Source organism: Spermophilus citellus (genome assembly GCF_964194105.1).
Source record: "Spermophilus citellus genome assembly, chromosome: 3".
In the NCBI taxonomy this organism is placed as follows: domain Eukaryota; kingdom Metazoa; phylum Chordata; class Mammalia; order Rodentia; family Sciuridae; genus Spermophilus; species Spermophilus citellus.
In genome coordinates, this window is record NC_138184.1 from 25,807,369 (window position 1) to 25,830,460 (window position 23,092).

The window sequence follows — 23,092 nt, forward strand, 5'->3', positions numbered from 1 at the left end:
GCCCGCGGCCTGTGGGTGGCAGCAGCGGAGGAAGCGGGAGGGATCTGACTATTTCGGGACGAGGCACACCCACTGGCCGGGGCCGGGGTTGGCCCGTCTTCCCGGCCCCTGGCTCTGCCTCCTTTCCGATCCCCAGGAGGGGGCGGGGAGGGACGCGGGTTGGCGGATCCGGAGGGCGGGGGCGCTGGCCTGGGGGCGGGGCGGTGTCCCGGGCCCACCCCCATCCTCCACCCACCTCAGTCCATTCTGGTCCCTACACAGCACTGCACTCGGACCCGGGGCCGCCTGCGCCGTCGCTGCTCACGTGAGTCCCGCGGTGCCCCCTCCCGCCGCGCTGCCCGAGGGGCATGGACTCGGGCCGGGACTTCCTGACCCTGCATGGTGAGTGTCCGGCCCGCGCGAGCGGGGAGATCCTGCAGGGGCCCACGCGGGGAAAGCCGTTCCCCGCACTGGGTAGGGGATCCCAGCTCCTTCAGCCGCCTCTGCAAGGCCCCCGGACGGCTCCTTGCCCGCTTTGCTGGGCTGGAGGAAATCTCAGCCCGCGGTTCCCAAATAGGAACCCTGGGTGTTCCAGGCTTGTCCCCAGAGCTGGCCCGGGAGGTCGGGAACGGTGCGTGTCAGAAGACTTCTTCTCCCTCGGGGACTCCCCCTTGTCCCGGTCTGTATTCCACGGTTCAGATCGCATGAAGGGACCGAGGGGGAAAGGAAACAGCATCCACGAACCAATCGATTCTTCTCCGCCCGGTGCAACCCATCCTTAGAGGTTCCTCAAAGTCCAGGCGTGCCTGGACCGCGTCAGGCCGCGCGGGTGTGGCACGGTGAGGGTGTCAGGGGGTGGGGCGAGGAGGTGTCCAAATTTGGCTGAGATCTAGCCCTGCAGCCTTAACTGCCCAGCGCAGAAATCGTAGTCAGCGATCCTCGGGCTTGGAGGAGCAGTCTGATCTCCGCATCGGCGCACCCTCCCGGTGAGGGAGAGCCAGGTCTCAGCTCCAGCCGCCGGCGGCTCCATCCTTTGTCCAGCGAGCTTTGTTTTCTGTCATCTGGGCCAACTACTCTCCCTATCACTGTCCTTCCTGCAAAGAGGGGAATTTGGACTCCTGACTTCAAGTTCTGGAGCTCTCTGGGAGGGGAGAAGAGCAACTTAACTTCTTTTTGCTTCAGGTGGGGAACTAACCCACATTTGGGGGGGGGGGCTTTGTACTCCTGTTCTCCCAGAGCATATACCAGCTCAGCAAACCCTGCTCCTCTCACACCAATCACTGCTCAATTATATATTCCTCTCTTTTTCAGTGTTCTTGGAGTTGGAGTCTTTAGGTTCCACGACCCATCCATCTAAACCATTCAAAGATGGTAAACAGTCTTCCGTCCCTCCACTCCAGTCCCCCCGAGAGTTCAGCCAGCAGTCAGCCCCCAATCTGTTTTGCATTTCTCTATTGGCCCAGACCTGGTCCCCAGAGTCCATAGAGACCAATAGCCAGAGTTTCTCAAAGCCATCTTGTCTAGCTGGGTCATGGAATCCCCCCCCCTTCCTCTGTTCCCTCTCTCCTCCCCCAGGCTAGAGGTGTCCTGAGTGCTCCTGGCAGACTGGTGGGAAGGGACCCAGGGCCGCCTGCGCTGGACAGTTCTGTGTTCTCTCTTACCACCCATTAGCTAGTGCGGTATACCCTGTGGACTGCCCCCTATTCTCTACCCACCTCACACTAAGACCTTCTTAAAGACCTCTGGTTGTCTCTGACACAGCAGCAGCCTGGCTCCTGTTGGAATGGCCTCCATCCCTGATGTCTTGTTTGCCCAGCATTTCTCCTGGGGGGCAGTCCTGGTATCTTTTCCAGCAACAAAGACACGTAGAGGGTCAGTCAGGGGCTCCCAGACTGGTGGCATGGGTTTGGCCACCCTGGCTCATCCTGTTTGGGACCAGTCTTCTGAATGCATGACTCAGTCCAGCCCTTCTTCTAGGGATGGCATAACACCATGACTCCAAACTGTCTTCCCTTAAAGCCCCACCACTTCTAGTTCAGCATCCCAAGTAACCTCCATTAACTGCCTTTTGTCCACATTGCAAGGAAAATTGATGGTGAGAAGGGTGGTCACTGTACCCCATCCTGTTCCAGGTTGTTGACACTTTGATTGGAGAGTTTGCATCCCCTTTACAGTGTGTATCACAGCATTAGATGTGCTGCTGGACCAAATTTCTAGTGTGGAAAGTTAGGGGTCTTCAGCAGGAATGCCCTCTGAGTTCCCTCCATTTGCCTGGCTCACCTAGATATGAAATGTCCCTTTTTTTCCAGAAGCAGTTTACACAAAGGCATCAATTCTGGAAGGAAAATACCTGAGTTTGGCTTGGCTTCTTCAGAAAATCCTTTAATTACCCCATCTGTAAAGTGGGGGATAATATACCACCTGCCTCGTAGGGTTGTTGTAAAGATCGAATGAGGCATTATCTATAAGGCAGTTAGAACAGCACCTGGTACTCAGTGCTATGGTGTGTTTCTGCAGGATGACCTTCCCCAAGTTGCCAGTTCCAGTGAGTTGCACCCTCAAATTGCCATGTCCAGTCAGTTGTTGTCTACACTTCTTTGGGAGATGATGAGGCACCATAAGGTCATCCCTAGCTAAGGAAAGTATGTCCAGAACTGAATGCAAGAACCAAGGGGCTCTTTCTGCTGCCCCAGAAGCCCTCCAACTGATGTTACAGTTCCCATCTTCTTCTACCCACCCTGATTTCTCTGCTGTCTTTATTTTGGCTAGACCTGGACTAGCTTCTCCAGCATGTTCCCAGATGTACTGAAAAGGCATGACCCCTAAGGTCCCCCTTTACTGAACACATTCACCTCCACTAACTTTTCCTATACCTGAGCCCTCCTGTCTCACTGCAAGGACAGGCATTTGTACAAGTGGAAGGTAGAGGGGCTTCATCTTGGTCCCAGGAGATCTGAGCTCAAATTCTAGCTTTGCTTTTATTTGTCTCTCTGGGCTCATTTTCTCATCCATGGTGTGGATAACAATGCATATTTCACAGGGGATGTCATAAGAATAAAATCATGCATTGGGAGTTCTAGGTTGCCTAAAAAGCAACCTTTTGGTACCCCAGAGCAAGTTGAGGTGACCAGCTCACCTTAGCCACTCCTCAGTTATGTTTCAAAGCTATCTATCCCTGGGGTTCTATACTCACATTACAGACACCCAGTTACTTACACTGCTCTTAACCTTTTGGTGCCATAGGCCATTTTAGCAGTCAAGTAAAACCAGTACACCCTCTCAGGATCATGTTTTAAAGTACATAAAAATAAAGCACATAAGATTCAAAGGAAACAAATTATATGGAGGTGTGATTCTATCCACAGGTCCTTGGGAGGTCCTTCTTCTAGTAAAAAAACCTCTGCATGGTTACTCTATGACACCAGCTACTGTTATACTCTTCTCCTCCCACTCCAAAGGAAGAATAGGTTTTTCTGTGTCCATATTTCAGTTCATTTGCACTAATGAAACTTGCTCATTATTTATTCTCTGTGCTGTGACTTAGGCAAGTCATTCTGCACTTCAGTCTGTTATTATTGCTGTGCTTTGCCAGTGACTCACTGTTGTTGCAGTGAGGCGAATCGGGAACTCTTCAGCCTCTGAAAAGTAAAAAGAGGAGTGACTCAAGCCTCTGGGTGGCGTCCTGACCTTGGCACACAGTAGGGGTTCAATAAATAATTGCTGGGTGAATGAAAGGGAAGTTGTGATGCGGGTTGAAAGGACCCACTGTTCCCAAGCACATTGGCAGCACAGTTTTGTACAAAGTTGCAGCCGTTCTCATCTATTCATCAAGACAGGCCTGCATTCAAGGCAAGCCTGCGTTAATGGGCTCTTTTAAAGTCAGCAATTTTTTTTTTTTTCCAGAATGCCATTTGCATCTGGCTATACCTTGGGGATTACCCCACTCGGATGGGGAAACTGGGGGAACGGATCTGCCTAAGGATCACAAGTGAGACAACAGCAAAATAAGTCACAATGAACTCATTGAGTAACTGAGATACAATATTTGGTGAGCTCGGTTGCCTGGCCCCGCCCCATTCGATTCTCTGTAGCCCACACGATTCCCCTGAACCGCTTTGTTTCCCCCTCCCAGACCTGGTGTCCTCTGCCAGTGTCAGGGCTGGAGTTGGGACTTCCCGGCTCAGCCCCACACTCCTCCCAGCCGCCAAAAGCCGAGGTTCCGCCCCTCCCTGGCTAGACACCGCCTCTCCAGTGAGGATCCTCCCCGTCTCGCTCCGCCCCTGGCCTGCTTCCTGGATGGGGTTCTGCCTCCACGTCGCCTCCTGGGCGGTGGCTTCCTTGCTGGAACCCCGCCTTCTGGGCTTGCCTCTTCCCGCGTCCCAGATCGCCCCGAAGGGGCTTTGCCAAAGATGGGCTTCCTAGCCTGGCGCGGTGGTGCACGCCTGCAACCCCAGCGCCTAGGAAGGCTGAGGATCGCGAGTTCAAAGCCAGTCACAGCAAAAGCAAGGCGCTAAACAACTCAGTGAGATCCTGTCTCTAAATAAAATACAAAATAGGGCTGGGGCTGTGGCTCAGTGGTCAAGTGCCCCTGAGTTCAGTCCCCAGTACAAAAATAAGTGAATAAATAAAAGATCGGCTTCCTGGGCTGAGTTGGTCCCACTGTGCCTCCTCGGCTCGACCCCTCCGCCAGTCCTCCTGGGTTCGGGTCCCACCTCCTCCGCCTACATTCGGCTCTCGCTCCACCTACCAGGGGCATAGACCACGCCCCTCCGGGATTGGCCCCGCCCACCTGGGCTTGGCTCAGCTCCTTACGGCCACGCCCCTCCGAGCCCAGCCCCACCTCTTTGGTTTTAGTTCCGCCCCTGAAGGTTGGACTCTCAGTGATTCCTCCTGTTGGAGCCTGCAAGGCTTCTGAATCAGATTTCACGGTGGCAGAGGTACTCTGTAAAGCGACATGCAGTGCCTGGGGGTCCCAAGCCAGAGATGGAGCCGGAGACGCTCCAGGGAGCTTTACCTGCAGGAGCAGAGCCTCAAGGTGGCGGCACTCAATGGGCAAAGGCTGGGTAAGGGACACCAAGAACATTGAGGGCTGTGGGGAATGGGAAAGCAGCTGGAACAGGACACAGACTACTTGTCCCTGAGCTTCCAGCCTTTGATTGCACTTGGAGCCTTTGCTTAATTCTTCTGTGGGGGTGTTTGCCGTGGTGGCACGTGGGGATGAGTACTGTGGGGATTAGTTACCCTTCTGATCTAACTCAGCTCCTCCAAAGTTTTCCAACCCTGGTCACCCCCACCCCCTCCTGTGTATAAATTTCTGAGACATCACTGGAGATATGACCCAGTGTGTAATTGATTTGACTCTGTAATCCAAAGAGATAGTCAAGACTGTGTGTAGGCCAGGTATGTCCGTATGTGACAAGCGACAGTGGGTAACTCAGTGGTGACTGAGTGATGATCACACATGTGGTACTCTGGGGACACTGTGTAGTGATGATGGTGTGTAATGCTGTGTAACCAAGTGTATGACACTGTGGTGCCAGGGGTGTCTGCGTGTAACCAACTGTGATGGTGTATGATCTTCTGTGATACTGCGCAACAGAGTGTGACTGTGTATGATAGATGTGACAGTGGGTGACCCAAGGTGACTGAGTGATTCTGTTATTCTGTGTTATGGTGTGTGTGTATGTGTATATCTTTTCTTTTCTCTTTTTGGATTTTCTTATGTTGATACTCTGTGGCTGTGTGACTCTGAGTGGTGGCTGCATAAAATAATGTTTCATAGCACTGACCCTGTGGCCTGCTCCTGAGTCCTGACTTCACCATGCAACTTCCTTCAAGCTCAGTTTCCTCATCTATAAAATGAGGCTAATGATACTGCCTTCCTCTTAGGATTGTTGGGGGGATTATATACTCGTGCCAAGAACAGTATCTTATTCAAATATTAACTGTTATTATGGTGGCTGCTATTATTACTGCTATGATAATGATGTTCTAATTCTGTATATTATGTGGCTGTATGTAACATGAAACTCCATGTGACAATGTATAGTTTGCTGGGGGGTGGGGGACAGTGTATCATGTGTATGACTCATTGTGTCTTTGATGTTGTATCTGGTGGTGTGATAGTGTATCTGTGTGGCTGTGTCTCAGTGTACTGCTATGGATTCCAGGCCCAGTGTGTCTTCAATATGTATCATCCTAGGTACATGGGCAGGACTCATAGCACCCCCTGGGTTCCCAGTGGCACCTGCAGCACCATCTGTGCCTTCTATATGCCACCTCCTTGAGACAACTGGCCTGGGCAGGTTAGTGAAGCCACAGGGTGAACCCAAGGCCCCTAAGCTCAGTGCTCCTCCTGGCCCTCCTACAGGCAGAGAAGGTGCTACAGCTGAGTGAGTTGGGCTTGGTGAGGGGTACCACATGCTTCCTGTGTGCTAAAGGAGCAAGGGAGGTGGGGCATAAGCCCGGAGGGTACCCACTGAGGCTAAAAGATGGAGATACCTGCCTAGGTTTCCCAAGGGCCCAGAAGGCACTGACTGTGATCTTTCTGGAATTATCAAGGCCCACCTTGCGACTGAGGTCTCCCTCCTGGCAGCTGTGTCTGCAACTGGGGACTTATCTCTGCCTGACTGTGGACAGGGCCATAGCCTGGCTCCAGAACAGGATGAGCATGTCATCTCTTCATGGTGTTTTCCAAAACAGGAGGGTGGGGCTCACCTTCTACTTCCTGACAACCCCCCATACCCATCTGATCTATGAGCGGTGGCTTGCCCTGATGTGTACCCAGCTTAGGGAGTGGGGTACTGGCAGATGGCAAGGAGGTGATCCTTTCAGCTGTAGATAGAACAGCCTTAGATGGAAGAGTGAAATCTCCCAGCAGAGGGCAGAGGTGGCTGTCTCCTCCAACACCCTGGGAACTCCCTTACTCTCCCTCTTGTGTTTGGCATGTCATACACAGCCCATGGTTTGGAACATTCTGTAGAAGCCCCTTTCTCCTCCACTAGCCTCCCCTTGGGTTGGAGAGGAACTTCTCATGCTAAGGCACAGTGTTTTCTGGAAGTGACTGGACAGACTGGACAGGTCTGGGAAGTCACGTTAGACTTTTGTTTCTGAAGAAGCCCAGGGATGCCTCCCCTGTCCAGCATTGCTCTCACCTCGGGCTCATGGGGGAACAGAGGGACAGAGAGAGGAGGAGTTGCCTAATGCCATAGGGAAGTGGGAGTGAATGTTAGCACAGGGCTTGGTCCCTACTGCAGGCAGGAGCTTGGGAGGGATAGAGAATGTGTGGGTGGCTGAGACCTGGGGAAGTTGTTCAGAAGGTTCTGCAGGCCCTGCAGATGTGTGGGACAGGCTACCTAGGGGCATGGGACATGGATAAAGTGGGAGAGGATATCAGAAATTGTGAATCTGGGCTCAGAGAATAAAAGTCTATGGCTTGATGAGGGCTACCCAACATAGGCCTAAGCACAAGTCCCTCATTAGACTGGACCTTTGGGGTCCCCGATGCCACCACTCTGTTGGAGTAGCAGTACAAAGATGGATGATAGGCCACATAGTTTAGGAAGAAGTGAGGTAGCCAATCAACTTTGAACAGAGATGGCTGCTGAACTCCACGTGCACACACACACATACACACACACACACACACACACTCATACACGTATAGATGTAACTATATATTAAACTGATGGGTTATTAAGGTGTGGGTTGCAGATCTATTTCATCACAGTTGGCACAGGATCTGCTTGGGACTGAGGGCTTCTGAGAAACCAGGCTTGGTGTCCCCATAGTGCCTCCTATCAGGACCTGTAGGACAGAGGGCATTGCATCTTTGAGAACCTGTGCTTCAGGCCCGCCTGCATCTCTGAGAGCAGTGGAAGAGTTGAGCAGAAGGTGGGCCAGGCCACCAGGGTTCTGGGTCCTCCCTGTGGGCTCTGCACGAGTCCTTCTGAAGGGACTGCTCTGTGCTTTGTTTCTGTACCTCCAGGGGCCCCAGACCCAGGGCCCTCAGCAATGGGGGGTGGAGCAGAAAGGACAAGGGCATCCCAACAGACCAAACACAGGCCATAGTGGGCTTATCATTCTCTTATGGGGAAAAGGTCAGAGACCTGCTCAAGCAGACTCTAGTCAGGGGTCAGGGTAGCAGGGAAGAGGGTGGCAAGTATAGGTCCTACATTGACCACAGTGTCCACACCAAGAACTACATTGTGGTTGTCTCCACAGACCTGGGCTTCCTCTCACTTCAAGTTAGAGCTCCTGTATGAGATGGGTGGTATTATTATCCCATTTTATAGATGGGAAAGCAGAGGCCCAGCCACATGAAGTCACTTGTTCAGGTCACACAGGGGTCAGGTAGGGTGCCCAAACCCAGGCACTAATTATCCTGGGGCCACTGGAGTTGAGAAATTGTTTGGCTCCATGGTGCCCTGGGGTCCATTTCCATCTGTGTCTGCCCTCTCTCCCCACTGTATGGCCTGATCTTTTGATCCCAGATTCTTTCGGTCCACTCTAATCCCTACAGGTGACCAGGAAGGGCCCATCATTTCCTAAGGTTCTGTTCCTCCAGGAACTAGTGATTCTTGAATTAGCTGCCCACCCTTTACCCAGTCAGCTGTAAAGGGCAGGTCACAGTGTATGGGTATGGTCTTGGGTGGGCAGGAGTCCTGTGGTTCGCATGACTGCCTCAGCTGCTGTTGGAGGTGACTCCCGCCCGGAGGAGACAGGCACTGGGGGTAGGCTGGAGTGGGGGATAAGGTGGGTAAAGAGAATTGAGGAGGAGGCTGGAGAAACGTGGGCTGAGAGGGTCCAGAGGTGGGCACGGCCAGTGTGGAGCCAACGGCAGCAGGGACCCTGGTGGAGGAGGTGATACCTTACTGGTGTTGACCCCTCAGGCCTACAGGATGACAAGGACCTACAGGCCCTGCTGAAGGGCAGCCAGCTCCTGAAGGTGAAGTCCAGCTCATGGCGAAGAGAGCGCTTCTACAAGTTGCAGGAGGACTGTAAGACCATCTGGCAGGAGTCTCGCAAGGTCATGAGGTCCCCAGAGTCCCAGCTGTGTGAGTATCCTGGGCCACAGGGGAGGGCGCAGAGTATGGATGGGGTTCAGTGGGAGGAGCCAGTTAAATCACTTGTAGAGAATCTGAGGTCTTGTCTGGGTTGGAGAGGGCAACTGGGTAATCAGGACCACATGTTAGAGTTCCTCGGGGTGGGGACGCATAACCAAGACCAGAGAAGGGCAGAGCCAGGCTCAGCAGCAGGGAGGGAGCTGCACAGGTATCCTCCAAGTGTGGGAAGGAGGGAAAGTTGGGTGAGTTAGCATTCCAGGTGTGGTAGTTCAAAAGACAAGCCCAAAGTCCGGAGACAGATAAGGCCCTTCCGGGTATCAGAGCCCAGGGTGTGAGGTGGGGCCACAGGAGGCAGATCCTCTGAACCTGGAGCCATAAGAAGTTGGGGTGGAGCAGGGCTAGGATACACAGAGAATGGCCACTACTGGGGCACTCCCTCAAGGAGGATGTGGGTGTGAAGGCTTTCTGGAAACTTCTGAAAAGGCCTAGGAACCCAAGGCTTGGGCAGCAGATTCTGTAAAATGAGATGTTCTTGTCTACATTTGTACTTAGTGGAGAAAATGTTAGATGAATTCCGCCCCCCAATAGAACGATCTGCCATGAAGGAAACGTTATCTCTTCTGTCCATTATGGCAGCCACCAGCCACGGGTGGCCGTTGAGCCCATGAAGCATAGCTAGTGTGACTAAGGAACTGAGTTTTAAGTCGTGTTTCATTTTACCTAATTTATATTTAAATATCCACAGGTAGATCTAGTGGCTACTCAATTGGATAGTGCAGATAGATCATTCCAGTCTGGGGGTATATGGATGGGGTCACTGGCAAGTCTGGAGAGAGCAAGACTAGACTTGGTGACTAGAAGGAAGGAAAGGTTCCATTTACAGAGAAGCTTCTAGTAGGGTGCCTTTAGGGTGTGAGTCATGCAGGTCTCTGAGTAGGGCAGGGCAGGGTCTGAGGGGGATCGAGCTCTTGTGTGTTCTCAAAAACCTCCCTGAGCCTGTGTCTGCCCCAACCCAGCCTGCTGCTTTCCAGTACGGGAGTGACACCCTGACCTTGCCTCTATGGCGCCAGACAGGCTCCTTCACTGGGCTCCTGCCCTGATACAGGGTTTCCTGTTAGAGGCTAGTGGGGAGTGGGGTGTGGTGGGAACAGGGATCTTACACTGAGAGCCCTGGGAATTCCTTGAACCCTGCCACCCCCACCTGCCAATACACTTACATGACTCCCAGTGTTGCCTAGTGCTTGGTGGGGAGCCTGTGGGACAGAGGTCAGGTAGAGGAGTAAGAGACACAGGCCCTTCCAGCAGGAACCCGCATCTGGGCTGGTGAGACCAGAATCTCATACTGGGACAGCCATGAGCAAAAAGGGCAGGAACAGCATTCAGGCAGGTGACCCCGTGTGAGCAAAGGTGCACAGGTGAGTCTGAGGGGCTGTGCCCTGAGAGGAGGTGCCGCTGGAGTCACAGGGTCAGGAGGACAGGTGCTCTTGGGTAAGGAGCATGGCCCAAAGAGGCTTTCGTCCAGGTCAGACACACCAGACAGGCCTCCTGCTGAGCATGCCCGTTGGTGCTCCCTTCTCTGGGTGAACAGTGGGATTGCTGTTCTTACCTGTACTTGACCCCTGGGGAAACTGAGGCCAGGCAATGGAGGGCTGACGCATCTCCCATTTCTCTTTGGCTCTGGTTTCTGCTATCTCCCTGTGGTCACTGGTTCTCGGCAGAGAGGGTGTTATCAGCAGTGGGGACAGCTGGACTTTATCTCTGGGCTTGGGGGGTTTCCATGCTCTAGGCTTCCTGTTTGCGATCCCAGCTGGGGACAGCTGCAGCTATACCTGCTGTGGGGCCTCATGGGTAACCTAAGGATTAAGCAGGGGTATGCTCTGCACCCCAGATGGCTGGGGCTCACATGTCCCCATTCCTCAGAGCCTGTGGCCAGGGTTAGGTACATGCCACACAATGTGGTCAGCAGGTGGCTAGGAGGCCCCTGACACTCAGGGTGGTGTTGGGCTCGGGGAAGGACAGGCAGGTTTTCTGTCAGAGGCAGCCTAGGACCCAGCGTAGATGGATGAGTGTGGCTCAGGATGGGTGTGTGGCAGGATCCTGCCTGGATGCTGCTGCTGAGAGGCTCAGCATGTGCCTGTCTAGTGGGACTGGTTTTCTGTGGGGCGAGTGGCATGGCAGGTACCCAGGGTCTTGTCTCCCACTGAAGTTTGGAAGGCTAGGCTCTGACAGAGCTCCTTCTGCTCCTGAGGGCTGAATTTTGTAATCTCTCAGACCCTTGAGGACACACTTCATCTTGCCTCTTGGGACTCTGGAGGGCAGGGCCTTCCTGCAGCCCTCAGAACACGAACAGACACAGGACAAGGCTTTGATACACTTCTGTCCCTGTCTTTGGCCCTCTGTCTCCACACCCCAGGCCAGGGCTGACTGACAGCCCCAGTCTCCTAAATGGTCAGGAGAGGGGCCTGGAAGCCCTCATAGTAGTGAGGGAAAGGACAGGCCCAAAGTCCAGTAGAATCAGGAAGGTACGTGACCCCTCCCTCTCACAGGTGTCAAGCGCCAGGGTGGCCTCCCTTTCCCCATCCCAAAGACCCCTATCCTACCCCAGTCCTCTCCCCAGGGCCTACTCCTTGCATTGCCAAGTTGGGGGTTCTGGGGTCCCACTTGCCCTTCCCCCTCTGAGATCTCTGTCTCCGTCTCTCTGTGCATTTCCACTTTGCCCACTGTGACTGTCTCAGGCAGTCTCTACCTCAGTTTGTCTTTCTTCCACTTTTTTGTCCCTCCTCTGCCCTCCTGTCCTCCTCCCTTCCTTCTCTCTGGACTCAAGGCCTCAACCCTGGTCCTGGTGGTGTCTCAAAGCAGTCCCCCCTCCCCCGCCCACTGCAATCTTGGTCACGTCAGAGGCAGGGACTGACCTCACGGCATGCTCTGCCTCCGCTACCACTGTACCCCTCTTGTAGTCTCCATCGAGGACATTCAGGAGGTACGGATGGGGCACCGCACAGAGGGACTGGAGAAGTTTGCCAGAGATGTGCCCGAGGATCGCTGCTTCTCCATTGTCTTCAAGGACCAGCGCAACACACTAGACCTCATCGCCCCAACACCAGCCGACGCCCAACACTGGGTACAGGGTCTACGCAAGATCATCCACCACTCGGGCTCCATGGATCAGCGACAGAAGCTGCAGCAGTATCCTCTTGGTGGCTGTGAGTCCAGGCCTGGCCTGTGGACAGGCTGTAGTTGTCCCTGGGCAGCCTGGGCATGGAAGATGGCTTAGTCATTCGTGGCTGCTGTAACAAAATAGCATAGTTTGAGTGGCTTAAACAACAGAAGTTTCTTTTCTATCTGAAAGCTGTAAGTTGGAGGTCAAGGGGCCAGTATGGTCGAGGCCTGGGGAGGGCCCTCTCCTGTGTTTGCAGATGTCTGCCTTAGCAGTGCGTTCTCACGTGGCAGGAAGGAGACTAAGACTCTCTGGAGTCTCTCCTGTAAGGGTACTAATGCCATCTTGAGGGCTTCACCCTATGACCTTATCTAAACCTAATTACTTCCCATCTCCAAATACCATCACACTGGAGGTCAGGGTTCAACATATGACGTTTGTTGTCTAAATGTCAATTTGGTCTATGGCAGAAGGGAATAAGGGAAGGTGCATGGAGCCTCCTTTGGTCTATCTGACCCAAGGCCAGACAGAATTGGAGCCCCTGACACTCCCTAGAGCCCCTCTGTAAAGCGTGGAAATGGGAGATCGGGAAGGCTCAGGGAAGCAGCTTAAATCAGTGGAAGACTTCGAGTGGGGAGTTCTAATCATGTTTTCTAGAGTTACCATACTTATCACCTCTGGGAATTGAGAGACTGTGGTACCTACCTGTGCCCTGTTGTAGGCAGTGGTCAGGTTCCCCTGGACCTGGTGTTCAAGCCAGCTGTGGGCTTAAAGTAACTTCAAAATCTAGTTGCACAACAACATACTAGTGTATGATCCAAAGTGCTCAGGCTTCTGTCACATAAGGATCTAGGTAGAACCAGTTCAGCCTCCCCCCTTTTTAATGACAACTTTATTGATGCATAATTCACAATCCATGCAATTAACCTTTAACATTCTGAACCTGATTCAGTGCTTTTTAGTATACTCACAGTTCCGCAACCATCCTCACAATCAATTCTAGAACATTTTTATCACTTCAAAAAAGAAATCCTGTACTCTTTATCTGCCACTTCCCATTTCCCCTCAGCTCCAGGGGTAGACAGCCACTGATCTACTTCCTGTCTCTATTTGCCTGTTCTGGACATGGCATATAAGTGGAATCACACAGTCTTTTGAGACTAGCTTCTTTTATCTAGCATAATTATGTTTTCAACGTGCATCCATGTTGTAGCACGTATCCATAGTTCATTCTAGCTAATATTCCATTGTATGGATATGCCATGCTTTATTTATCCATTCATCAGTTGATGGATATTTAAGTTATTTCCACTTTGTGGCTTTTATCTAATTTGCTCTTCACACGGTAGAATAAGTTTTGTGTGGACATATGTTTTCATTTCTCTCAAGTGAATTCTATATTTAACCTTCTAAGGAACTGCCGAACTGTTTGCCAAAGAGGTTGCACTAATTTACATTCTCACTAGCAGTATGTAAAGGTTTCAGTTATTCACATCCTTGACAACACTTGTCATTTGAACTTTGTGGTCCTTCCTTTTCATAGCTGAATTTTTTTTTTTTTTGGTACTGGGCATTGAACCCAGGGTCACTTAACCACTGAGCCACATCCCCAGTCTCCTTTTGTATTTTATTTAGAGACAGCGTCTCACTGAGTTGCTTAGGGCCTCACTTTAGTATATTCACATGCTCAGGATCCTCCTGCCTCAGCCTCCTGAGCGGCTGAAATTACAGGTGGGGCACCACCACACCCATCCGTGTTGAATGTTTTATTAGAGATACTCTCATGGATGTGAAGTAGTATCTTATTATGGTTTTCTTTGCACTTCCTCGATGGCAAATAATGTCCAGCATCTTTACATGTTTGTTGGCCATTGTATTTCTTCTTTGGAGAAATATCTATTCAAATCCTTTTTATTTTTTTATTGTTGATAAGCTCTTTTTAAATGGATCTACTTATTTATTTATTTTGGTACTGGGGATTTAACCCAGGGGCACTTTAACCACTGAGCCACATCCCCAGCCCTCTTTTATTTTTTTTATTTTGAGACAGGGTCTCACTAAATTGCTGAGAGACTAAGTTACTGAGACTGGCCTTGAACTTGGAATCCTCCTGCCTTAGCCACCAGAGTCACTGGGATTACAGGCATGTGCCTCTAGACCTGGCTATTTATTTTATTTATTTATTTTTAATGTATAGTTTTTTTGTTGTTGATGGACCTTTATTTTATTCATTTATGTATACGCAGTGCCGAGAATCAAACCCAGTGTGTCACACATGCTAGGCAAGGGCTCTATGATAAAATACCCATAATGTAATACACATACCCTCTTAATCATTTTAAAGTGTACAGTTCAGTAGTGCTAAGTATATTCACATTGCTGCATAAGCAGCTTCCAGAGCTCTTTTTGTTTTGCAAAACTGAAACTCTATATCCTTTAAATGCAAACTCCTCATTCTTCCCCTACCCCAATTCCTATCCTGTCCCTGGCAATCACCATTCTATTTTCTGTTTCTATGAATCTGTCTACCCTAGGTTCCTCATATATAAGTTGGGATCAGACAATTTTTGTCTTTTTATGACTGATTTATATCACTTAACATAATGATCTTAAGTTTCATTCATATTATAGAATGTGCTAGAACGTCCTTTTAAATTTTTTTTTCAGCTGAAGATGGACACAATATCTTTATTTGTATTTATTTATTTTTATGTGGTGCTGAGGATGGAACTCAGGGCCTCATGCATGCAAGGCAAGTGCTCTACCACTGAGCTACAATCCCAGCTCCTAGAATGCCCTTTTAAAATAATATTCCATCATATGTATGTGCCACATTATGTTTATTCATTTATCTACTAATAGAACTTGGATTTTGTCTTGCCTTTTGGCTGTTGTAAATAATACTGCTATGAGCATGGGTGTACAAATAAATCTCTTTGAGAACCTCTTTCTATTTGGGGGATATATATCTAGAGGTAATATTGCTGGATCACATGGAAATTTTATTTGCATTTTCTTAAAGAACTATCATAATATTTTACACAGCAGTGGTACCATTTTACATTCTAATCAACAGGGTGTAAAAGTTCCAATTTCTCCACATCCTTGCTAATACTAGTTTTTTCTGCTTTTTTTGTTTTTATAGTGGTATGATCCTAAGGAGTGTGAAGTATTATCTCATCGTGGTTTTGATTTATTTGCATTTCCTTAATGATTAATGATGCTGAACATTTTTTCATGTGCTTTTTGTCTGTCTTCTTTGGAGAAGTATCTATTTAGGTCCTTTGCTCATCTTTTGATTGAGTTGTTTGTCTTTTCATAATCCAGTCGTAAGAGCTCTTTATAGATTCTAGATGCAAGTCTCTTATGCAAATAATTTCTCCCATCCTAGGGGTGCCTCTTTCCTGATGGTATTCTTTGAAGCACCAAGTTTTTAGTTTTGATAAGTGTAGTTCATCTACTTTTTTTTAGTTATTTGTGCTTTTTGGTATCATATTGAAGAAGGCTTTGTTCAAAGTCATGAACATTTTTTTTCCTATTTTCTTCTAGGGTTTTATCATTTTAGCTCGTACATTTAAGAATTTGATCAATTTTGAATTAATTTTTGTATATAGTGTGAGATAGGAGATCCAGTTTCTTTTTTCTTTTTACATGTTGATAGGCAATTGTTCCAGCACCATCACCCGACAGGAGCTAGTTGAAAAGATTATTCATGTCCCATTGAATCGTCTTGGTATCCTTATAAGAAATCAATTGACTGTAAACATGAGTATTTATTCCGGACTCTCGAGTCTTTTCCATTTGTCTGTGTATTTACACTTGCACCAGCACCACAGTGTCTTGGTTAGGTAATTTTATAGGAAGTTTTGAAATCGAAAGTGTGAGTCCTCCAAATTTGTTCCTTTTTTTCCAAAATTGCTATGGTTATTCTAGGTCTCTCGAATTTCCAAATGAATGTTAGGAAGAACTTGCCAGTTTCTGCAAAGAAGCCAGCAAGATTCTGATAGGGACTGTACATGAACTTGGAGAGTATTTCCAGCATAGCAATATCAAGTCTTCTGATCCAGGAACATAGGATGTCTTTGTATTTGCTTATATCTTGTTTCATTTCTTTTTCTTTCTTTCTTTCTTTTTGGTACTAGGACAATTTTTTTTGTGGCTTTTCACAGGATAAGTTTTGCACTTTAAAACTTTTTATTTCAAATTATTTTATTCATTTTGATGCTGTTGTATATGGAATTGTTTTCTTACTTTCCCTTTTAGATTGCTCATTGCTACTATAGATGTAGTTCCTTTGGAGGACACATTTATGAAACCTGTTAGCTTCCTTTTCTGTGTGCTTTTCAGCATTTGAAGAATTTTAAGCATTTTCTCACAAGGCTGCATCTGCCTGATTTCAAGCTTTCTAAAAAGCCCAATTCTGGGGTACTTTTTCCACAATCATCCCTCTTGTATAGCCTCTTTCTTAGACATCTCATGCCCTGCAGCATGAGACCTCAAGATTGTAAAGCCGTCTCTCCTGCTGAGTAGCCTTCAGCTCAGAGAATTTGTGGACTTGATGGTTTCATTTGGCATTCTGCCATGACTAATATACATATGTGTGTATATATATATATATTTACATATAAGTTATATAAAATATATACATATATGTAAAATATATATATACACATATATGTGCATAAAAATTGGACCTATATATATGTAAAATTTAGAAATTATGGATGTTAGAGTGATGTTTGAAAGAAACTACAAGATGTACCTCCTCCAGAAATTGCCAATTGCACTCTCCTAATCTTTTTTTCTGCATTTGAATTTGCCTAATGATGACTTTGCCAAAAATAGTAGAGATCATACATTTGTGATGCATTTGCAGTGTAACATTATATCATAATTATTTCCCTAGTGAAGTCCCCATAGATGGCTTTAATTACTATAATATTCCACCCAGTAGATGCATTCTAAACTATAAATCTATTCCTGTAGTGCTGAAAATTTATTTTAGTCTTTCACTAATATGAATAACACTTCAAAGAAATGTATTCATAAAAACTTTTCAGTATTTAGTATTTTCCTACCAGTATTTAGGATTCCTAGAAGTGGAATGAAATGATACAATAGTTGTTTTAGTCTCTTTTTCATTACTGTAATGAAATACTTGAGGCTGGCTAAGTTTGTAAAGAAGGGAGATCTATTTAGCCTACCGTTTTGGAGACTCAAGGGCATGGTGCTGCTATCAGCTTGGCTCTGTTGAGGTCTTCATGGCTGATGGCATCACAATAGTGGGATGGGAATAGATCACATTACCAGACAGGAGCTAGAATGAGACTGGAGCTCTTCCAAGGGCACATCTTCAGTTGACCTACAGACCTCCTACTTGGCCCCACTTCTTAAAGGTCCAAACCACCACCTCCCATCATTGCCACACTGAAGACCAAGACCCCACCATGTGAACCTTTGGAGGGACAAACCACATCCAAACCTCAGCAATATTTTAAACCTTTAGCTGTCCCTAGATGACTCTCCTAAAGGTTGTACCCATTTACTTTGCCCAAGCCGTGGATGAGTACCCACTCCACTGGACCTTTACCTGCACTGGGTATTATGTTTGCAAAAGCCTAGTTTATATTTTATGTTTGCAAAAGCCTAGTTTATATTTTCTCATTAGTGTCATCATATTATTTTCTTTTTAATTATTTTTTCTAAGCCTGTGTTGTACAAGTTTCCTTCAGTCTGCCAAATGGATGAGTTTAGTTTTTACTTATTTGGTCGTTAGTTTTTATTTATTTATTTAATTTTTTTTGGTATTGGGGATTGAACACAGGTCCTTGTGAATGCTAAGCAAGCGCTCTATGACTGAGCTACACCCCCAGCCCCTATTTCTTCGTAATTCCTTCTAAAAACGTGCTGCTGGGTTTTTTTCCACGGTGTTCTACCGTCTTCTTCTACCATTCATTTTTTCCTACTGAAGCGAGGTTTCCTCTTCTTTGTTCTATTTAGTACTCTGATTTCTGTGGAACGTACTGGGCAGCTTCCCCCTTCTCTAGTTCCTCAAGGTCAAGCAGGAGGGGGCCAGCAGTGGGGACTGGATTGCCCCAATCATGAGAACTTGACCTGGGCTTGGCTCTGCATGGGATGTCCCCATCTTCTGACCTCTGGCTGAAAATTTGCTGTTTCCTACAGAGGAAACAAGTCCTCGTCAGTTTGGCTGACAGTTACATACTGGACACCAGAAGCACCTCTTTGCAGTGTTGGGGACGGAGCTATTGCACGCTTTGTTCACTTTTTTGGTATTTTCTAGCTTGTCTACTATGAGCCTTTTTTGATATTTATTTTTTAGTTTTAGGTGGACACAATATCTTTATTTTATATATATGTGGTGCTGAGGATCGAACCCAGTGCCTCGTGCATGCTAGGCAATCCCTCTACCACTGAGCCACAACCTCAGCCCCTACTGTGAGCCTTTTTTTACATTAAGAAATTTCTTAAACATTGTGAATGTTTCAAAACCAGCCAACAGAACAGGACTCCTTGATGGGAAGTAGTATTTTCCTCCAGAGAGGCCACCAGCTCTCGCCCTACAGTGTGGAACACAGGAGCTACCCAGACCTGTAGGGAGACGTGGGCAGCTTAGTTTGAACCTTGCTGGGCTCCAGGGCTCTTGGGTTCTTTCCTTACTGCTTGCCCAGCTGGATTCACTCTTGCTTACGGAAGGCTGACAAGAACAAGGACAACAAGATGAGCTTCAAGGAGCTGCAGAACTTCCTGAAGGAGCTCAACATCCAGGTGGACGACAGCTATGCCCGGAAGATCTTCAGGGTGCGTCTGGGCCTACGGTGGTAGTGGGGTCCTAGGTCCCCATCTGTGGCCAGCTCTGAGCCCTGGCTTCCTGCTGTCCTGGCTTTGCAGGAATGTGACCACTCCCAGACAGACTCCCTGGAGGATGAGGAGATCGAGGCTTTCTACAAGATGCTGACCCAGCGGGAGGAGATCGACCGCGCCTTTGCTGAGGCTGCAGGCTCCGCGGAGACGCTTTCGGTGGATCAGTTGGTGACCTTCCTGCAGCACCAGCAGCGGGAGGAGGCAGCAGGGCCAGCGCTGGCTCTCTCCCTCATTGAGCGCTATGAGCCCAATGAGACTGGTGAGCGCCTGGCAGCCCCAGGGCCACTCTGGACTGGGAGACACCTAAGGAGACTGCAGACAGAGAAGGGGACTAAAGGGCAGGGGTTCTCGGCCAGCCTCAGGGCGCTTGGTCAGTGCTTGCCTGTCCCATGAAATCAGGCAGATGGGGGAGAGGACTCCAGTGTCACTGCCTCAGTTTTCCCCTTGATTCCTCCTTCAGGGGGCTTTGAGGTCCTCCTCCCCCAAGAAATAGAGAGGTGACTGGAGAAGCCAAAGCAATTCCTGTCCCACCTTTGAGATGTAACTGGGCAGAGAAAATAGAGGCACAGAGGGGATGAGACCTTGTCCTCAAGGGCCTCAGGGTTTCAGGACAGAGTCAGAGAAGGTGACAGAGCCTCACTCTGTGGTCACAAGTCTCTGGCTGTGAGCCTCAGACTTATCCTGCTTCTCAGAACTGTGGAGGACCAGCTCAGGATGGGCAGGCAGAGGGAATAGAGGGTCCCTTTTCCAGATTGGTGGGAAGCCAGGAGGAGGTCTGGGGCAGCCACCTCTGACGGTCTCCTCCCTCCCCAGCCAAGGCGCAGCGGCAGATGACCAAGGATGGCTTCCTCATGTACCTGCTGTCAGCTGACGGCAGCGCCTTCAGCCTGGCGCACCGGAGGGTCTACCAGGATATGAGCCAGCCGCTCAGCCACTACCTGGTGTCCTCCTCACACAACACTTACCTGCTGGAGGACCAGCTCACAGGGCCCAGCAGTACCGAAGCCTACATCCGGTGAGGTCCAGGGAAGCCTTGTGGGTGGGAATCAGGAGGGGAACCCGGAGCAGGACCTAGAGGGTCCTAGCCACCACCCCTACCCTCAGGGCCCTGTGCAAAGGCTGCCGCTGCTTGGAGCTCGACTGCTGGGATGGGCCCAACCTCGAGCCAATCATCTACCACGGCTACACGTTCACGTCCAAGATCCTCTTGTGTGACGTGCTCAGGGCCATCCGGGACTACGCCTTCAAGGTGGATGCTGAGCTCCCAGGGGATGAGGAGGAGGGGCCTAGGGGTGGCCAACCTGTCCTAACATGCCTTTGGGCCTCCAGGTGTCCCCTTACCCGGTCATCCTGTCCCTGGAGAACCACTGCAGCTTGGAGCAGCAGCGCATGATGGCAAGACACCTGCGCGCCATCCTGGGGCCCATGCTGCTGGACCGGCCACTCGATGGGGTCACCACTAGCCTGCCCTCCCCCGAGGTACGCGGTGGGGATAGCGGTGCCCAGAAGAGAGGGCAGGGACTGACTGGGAGGCCAGGGGGGTCCTGATGAGTTGCCCCTTCATCTCTAGCAATTGAAGGGGAAGATCCTGCTGAAGGGGAAGAAGCTTGGAGGATTGCTGCCCCTGGGAGGGGAAAGCAGCCCCGAGGCCACGGTTGTGTCGGACGAAGATGAAGCTGCAGAGATGGAGGACGAGGCAGTGAGGAGCCGAGTGCAGCACAAGCCCAGGGTTCGAGAGGGAGCTGTGGGGTGGGAGGCCCTGGGGTACCTCCTTCCCCAGCCCCCTGGGACATTAGCCTTATCTCAGTTCTCTGGCTGCCATTCAGAACCTCTGCCCCCTCTCTCTGTCTTCCTCTGTCTCTCTCTGTGTCTGGGTTTCTGGCTCTCAGTGCCCACCCCACCCCAACCTCTGACTCTAACCCGGGCCTCCCCACGGCCCCCAGGAGGACAAGCTCAGGCTGGTGCAGGAGCTCTCCGACATGGTCATTTACTGCAAGAGTGTCCACTTTGGGGGCTTTTCCAGTTCTGGCACCTCCGGGCAGGCTTTCTATGAGATGGCGTCCTTCTCAGAGAACCGTGCCCTCCGAATGCTCCAAGAGTCAGGTGAGTCCCTCTGCAGGCAGAGGGTGCAGGCCATCTGTCTGACCATCTGGGCCAGCCAGGGCCAGGCCTGGCTGCTCTGCTCATGCTCAGGCCCAGAGTTGGTGCTGCCTGCTCCGTTACCAGAGAGAACTGGTGGGAGGGCCGTGGGTTCCCTGGGAGGCCTCCACTCCTGACCGAGCCACACCTCCCCTCAGGAAACAGCTTTGTCCGTCACAACGAGGGGCACCTGAGCAGGATCTATCCAGCCGGGTGGAGAACAGACTCCTCCAACTACAGCCCCGTGGAGATGTGGAACGGGGGCTGCCAGATTGGTATGGGCTGGCTGGGGTTGGAGGACACCTGGGGGAGGGTTTCAGTCCTGAGGCCATTCAAAGCCCAGAGCCTTGAATGCCCCACAGTGAGAGGTCTGGGGAGCTGAGCAGGGCAAGACGCAGGGGCTCATGGAACTGGTAAACTCTTTGGAAATATCTCCCCACTAGCATCTAAAAAACCCATCATTAGCGTACTAGCCCTTTGAGTTCTGACACCAGAAGCATAATATAACCCATTAACATGGGGTCAGTATGCTGGGTCAGAGTGGAGAAGGCAGTGGGCATTGGAGTGGTATTGGGTCCTAGGCCTCAATGTAGCCGAGGAGGCTGGCTCTAGGCCCCTAAGGTCAGCCCGGTCTGTGAGTGCTCTGTCCTGCTTGTAGTGGCCCTGAACTTCCAGACACCTGGGCCAGAGATGGACGTGTACCAGGGTCGCTTCCAGGACAATGGGGCCTGTGGGTATGTGCTGAAGCCTGCATTCCTGAGAGACCCCAACACCACCTTCAACTCACGTGCCCTGACTCAAGGGCCCTGGTGGTCCCGGAAGCAGCTCAGCATCAGGGTATGGACAGACCCAGGAATGACCTGGTGCCCATGGACCTCCCCCACCCCCATCACTTCCATTCCTGAACTCTTCATTGTCCCCCACCTGTCCTCAGGTCATCTCTGGACAGCAGCTGCCAAAAGTCAACAAGAGTAAGAATTCAATTGTGGACCCCAAGGTGACAGTGGAGATCCATGGCGTGGGCCGAGACATGGCCAGCCGCCAGACTGCTGTAATCACCAATAACGGTAAGTCCTGGGCCTGAGCCGGGCCCAGCTCCTGGTGCTGCTGGTGTGCATGCGGTTGATACGGTGCCTGTCCCCCAGGTTTCAACCCGTGGTGGGACACGGAGTTTGAGTTTGAGGTGGTTGTGCCTGAGCTGGCGCTGGTCCGCTTTGTGGTGGAGGATTATGACGCCTCCTCCAAGAATGACTTCATCGGCCAGAGCACCATCCCCTGGAACAGCCTCAAGCAGGGTGAGTGTGTGGCGAGGGCAGGGGACAGCCTGGATGGGGTCTCTCTTGTGTAGGACCTGGCTGTGCCAGGGAACACCCTCCCTGGGTCACCAGAACTCTCCTTCCTGCCTGCCAGGGTACCGCCACGTCCACCTCCTATCTAAGAACGGAGACCAGCATCCATCAGCCACCCTCTTTGTGAAGATCTCCATCCGGGACTAGGCCTCTGGGGTCAGGTGGGGTCCACCCTGAGTCCTCAGTCCGTCAGGCCCTCTGTCCACACCTGGAGGCAGGGCTGGTGTGGCTGCTCCCAACCTCCACCGCGGAGCCAGAGGTCCCTGAATGGCCTTCAACGCTAACACACTGTCTGTGCTGCTGCCTCTCTGGGGTTCCAGGAGCTGCCCTGGGCCCTGGAACTGTCCTCATTTCCGTTAGCAACAACACTGCAGCCCTCTCCGCCCTCTGGCCAATGTTAGGTCAAGGGTTTTTATAAAAATCACAGTAAGACTAAGCCTTGTGGTCTCCCTTTCTGGGATATAAAATCCCCCGTGAAGGGCATGTCCCTTCTCCATGCTCCTGAGGGTGGTCTGGAGAGG

The 23,092-nt window shown here is 50.4% G+C and overlaps 1 protein-coding gene across 2 annotated transcripts; it reads left to right on the forward strand.

Annotated features, from left to right (window-relative positions):
• PLCD1 (phospholipase C delta 1) lies at positions 1 to 23,007 on the forward strand. Of its 2 annotated transcripts, XM_081284748.1 has the most exons (15): positions 26 to 381; positions 8,871 to 9,035; positions 12,002 to 12,230; positions 18,891 to 19,020; positions 19,111 to 19,342; positions 19,897 to 20,098; positions 20,188 to 20,332; positions 20,413 to 20,562; positions 20,654 to 20,812; positions 21,027 to 21,186; positions 21,381 to 21,497; positions 21,881 to 22,059; positions 22,157 to 22,289; positions 22,368 to 22,517; positions 22,633 to 23,007. In XM_081284748.1, the coding sequence occupies exons 1-15, from the start codon at positions 348 to 350 to the stop codon at positions 22,716 to 22,718; spliced, it is 2,271 nt and encodes a 756-aa protein (XP_081140874.1). In that variant the 5' UTR covers positions 26 to 347; the 3' UTR covers positions 22,719 to 23,007. The 2 variants fall into 2 exon arrangements, with proteins under 2 accessions (XP_081140875.1, XP_081140874.1); XM_081284749.1 differs by lacking the exon at positions 8,871 to 9,035 and having other exon boundaries at positions 1 to 381.
• Positions 23,008 to 23,092: the final 85 nt, after the last annotated feature.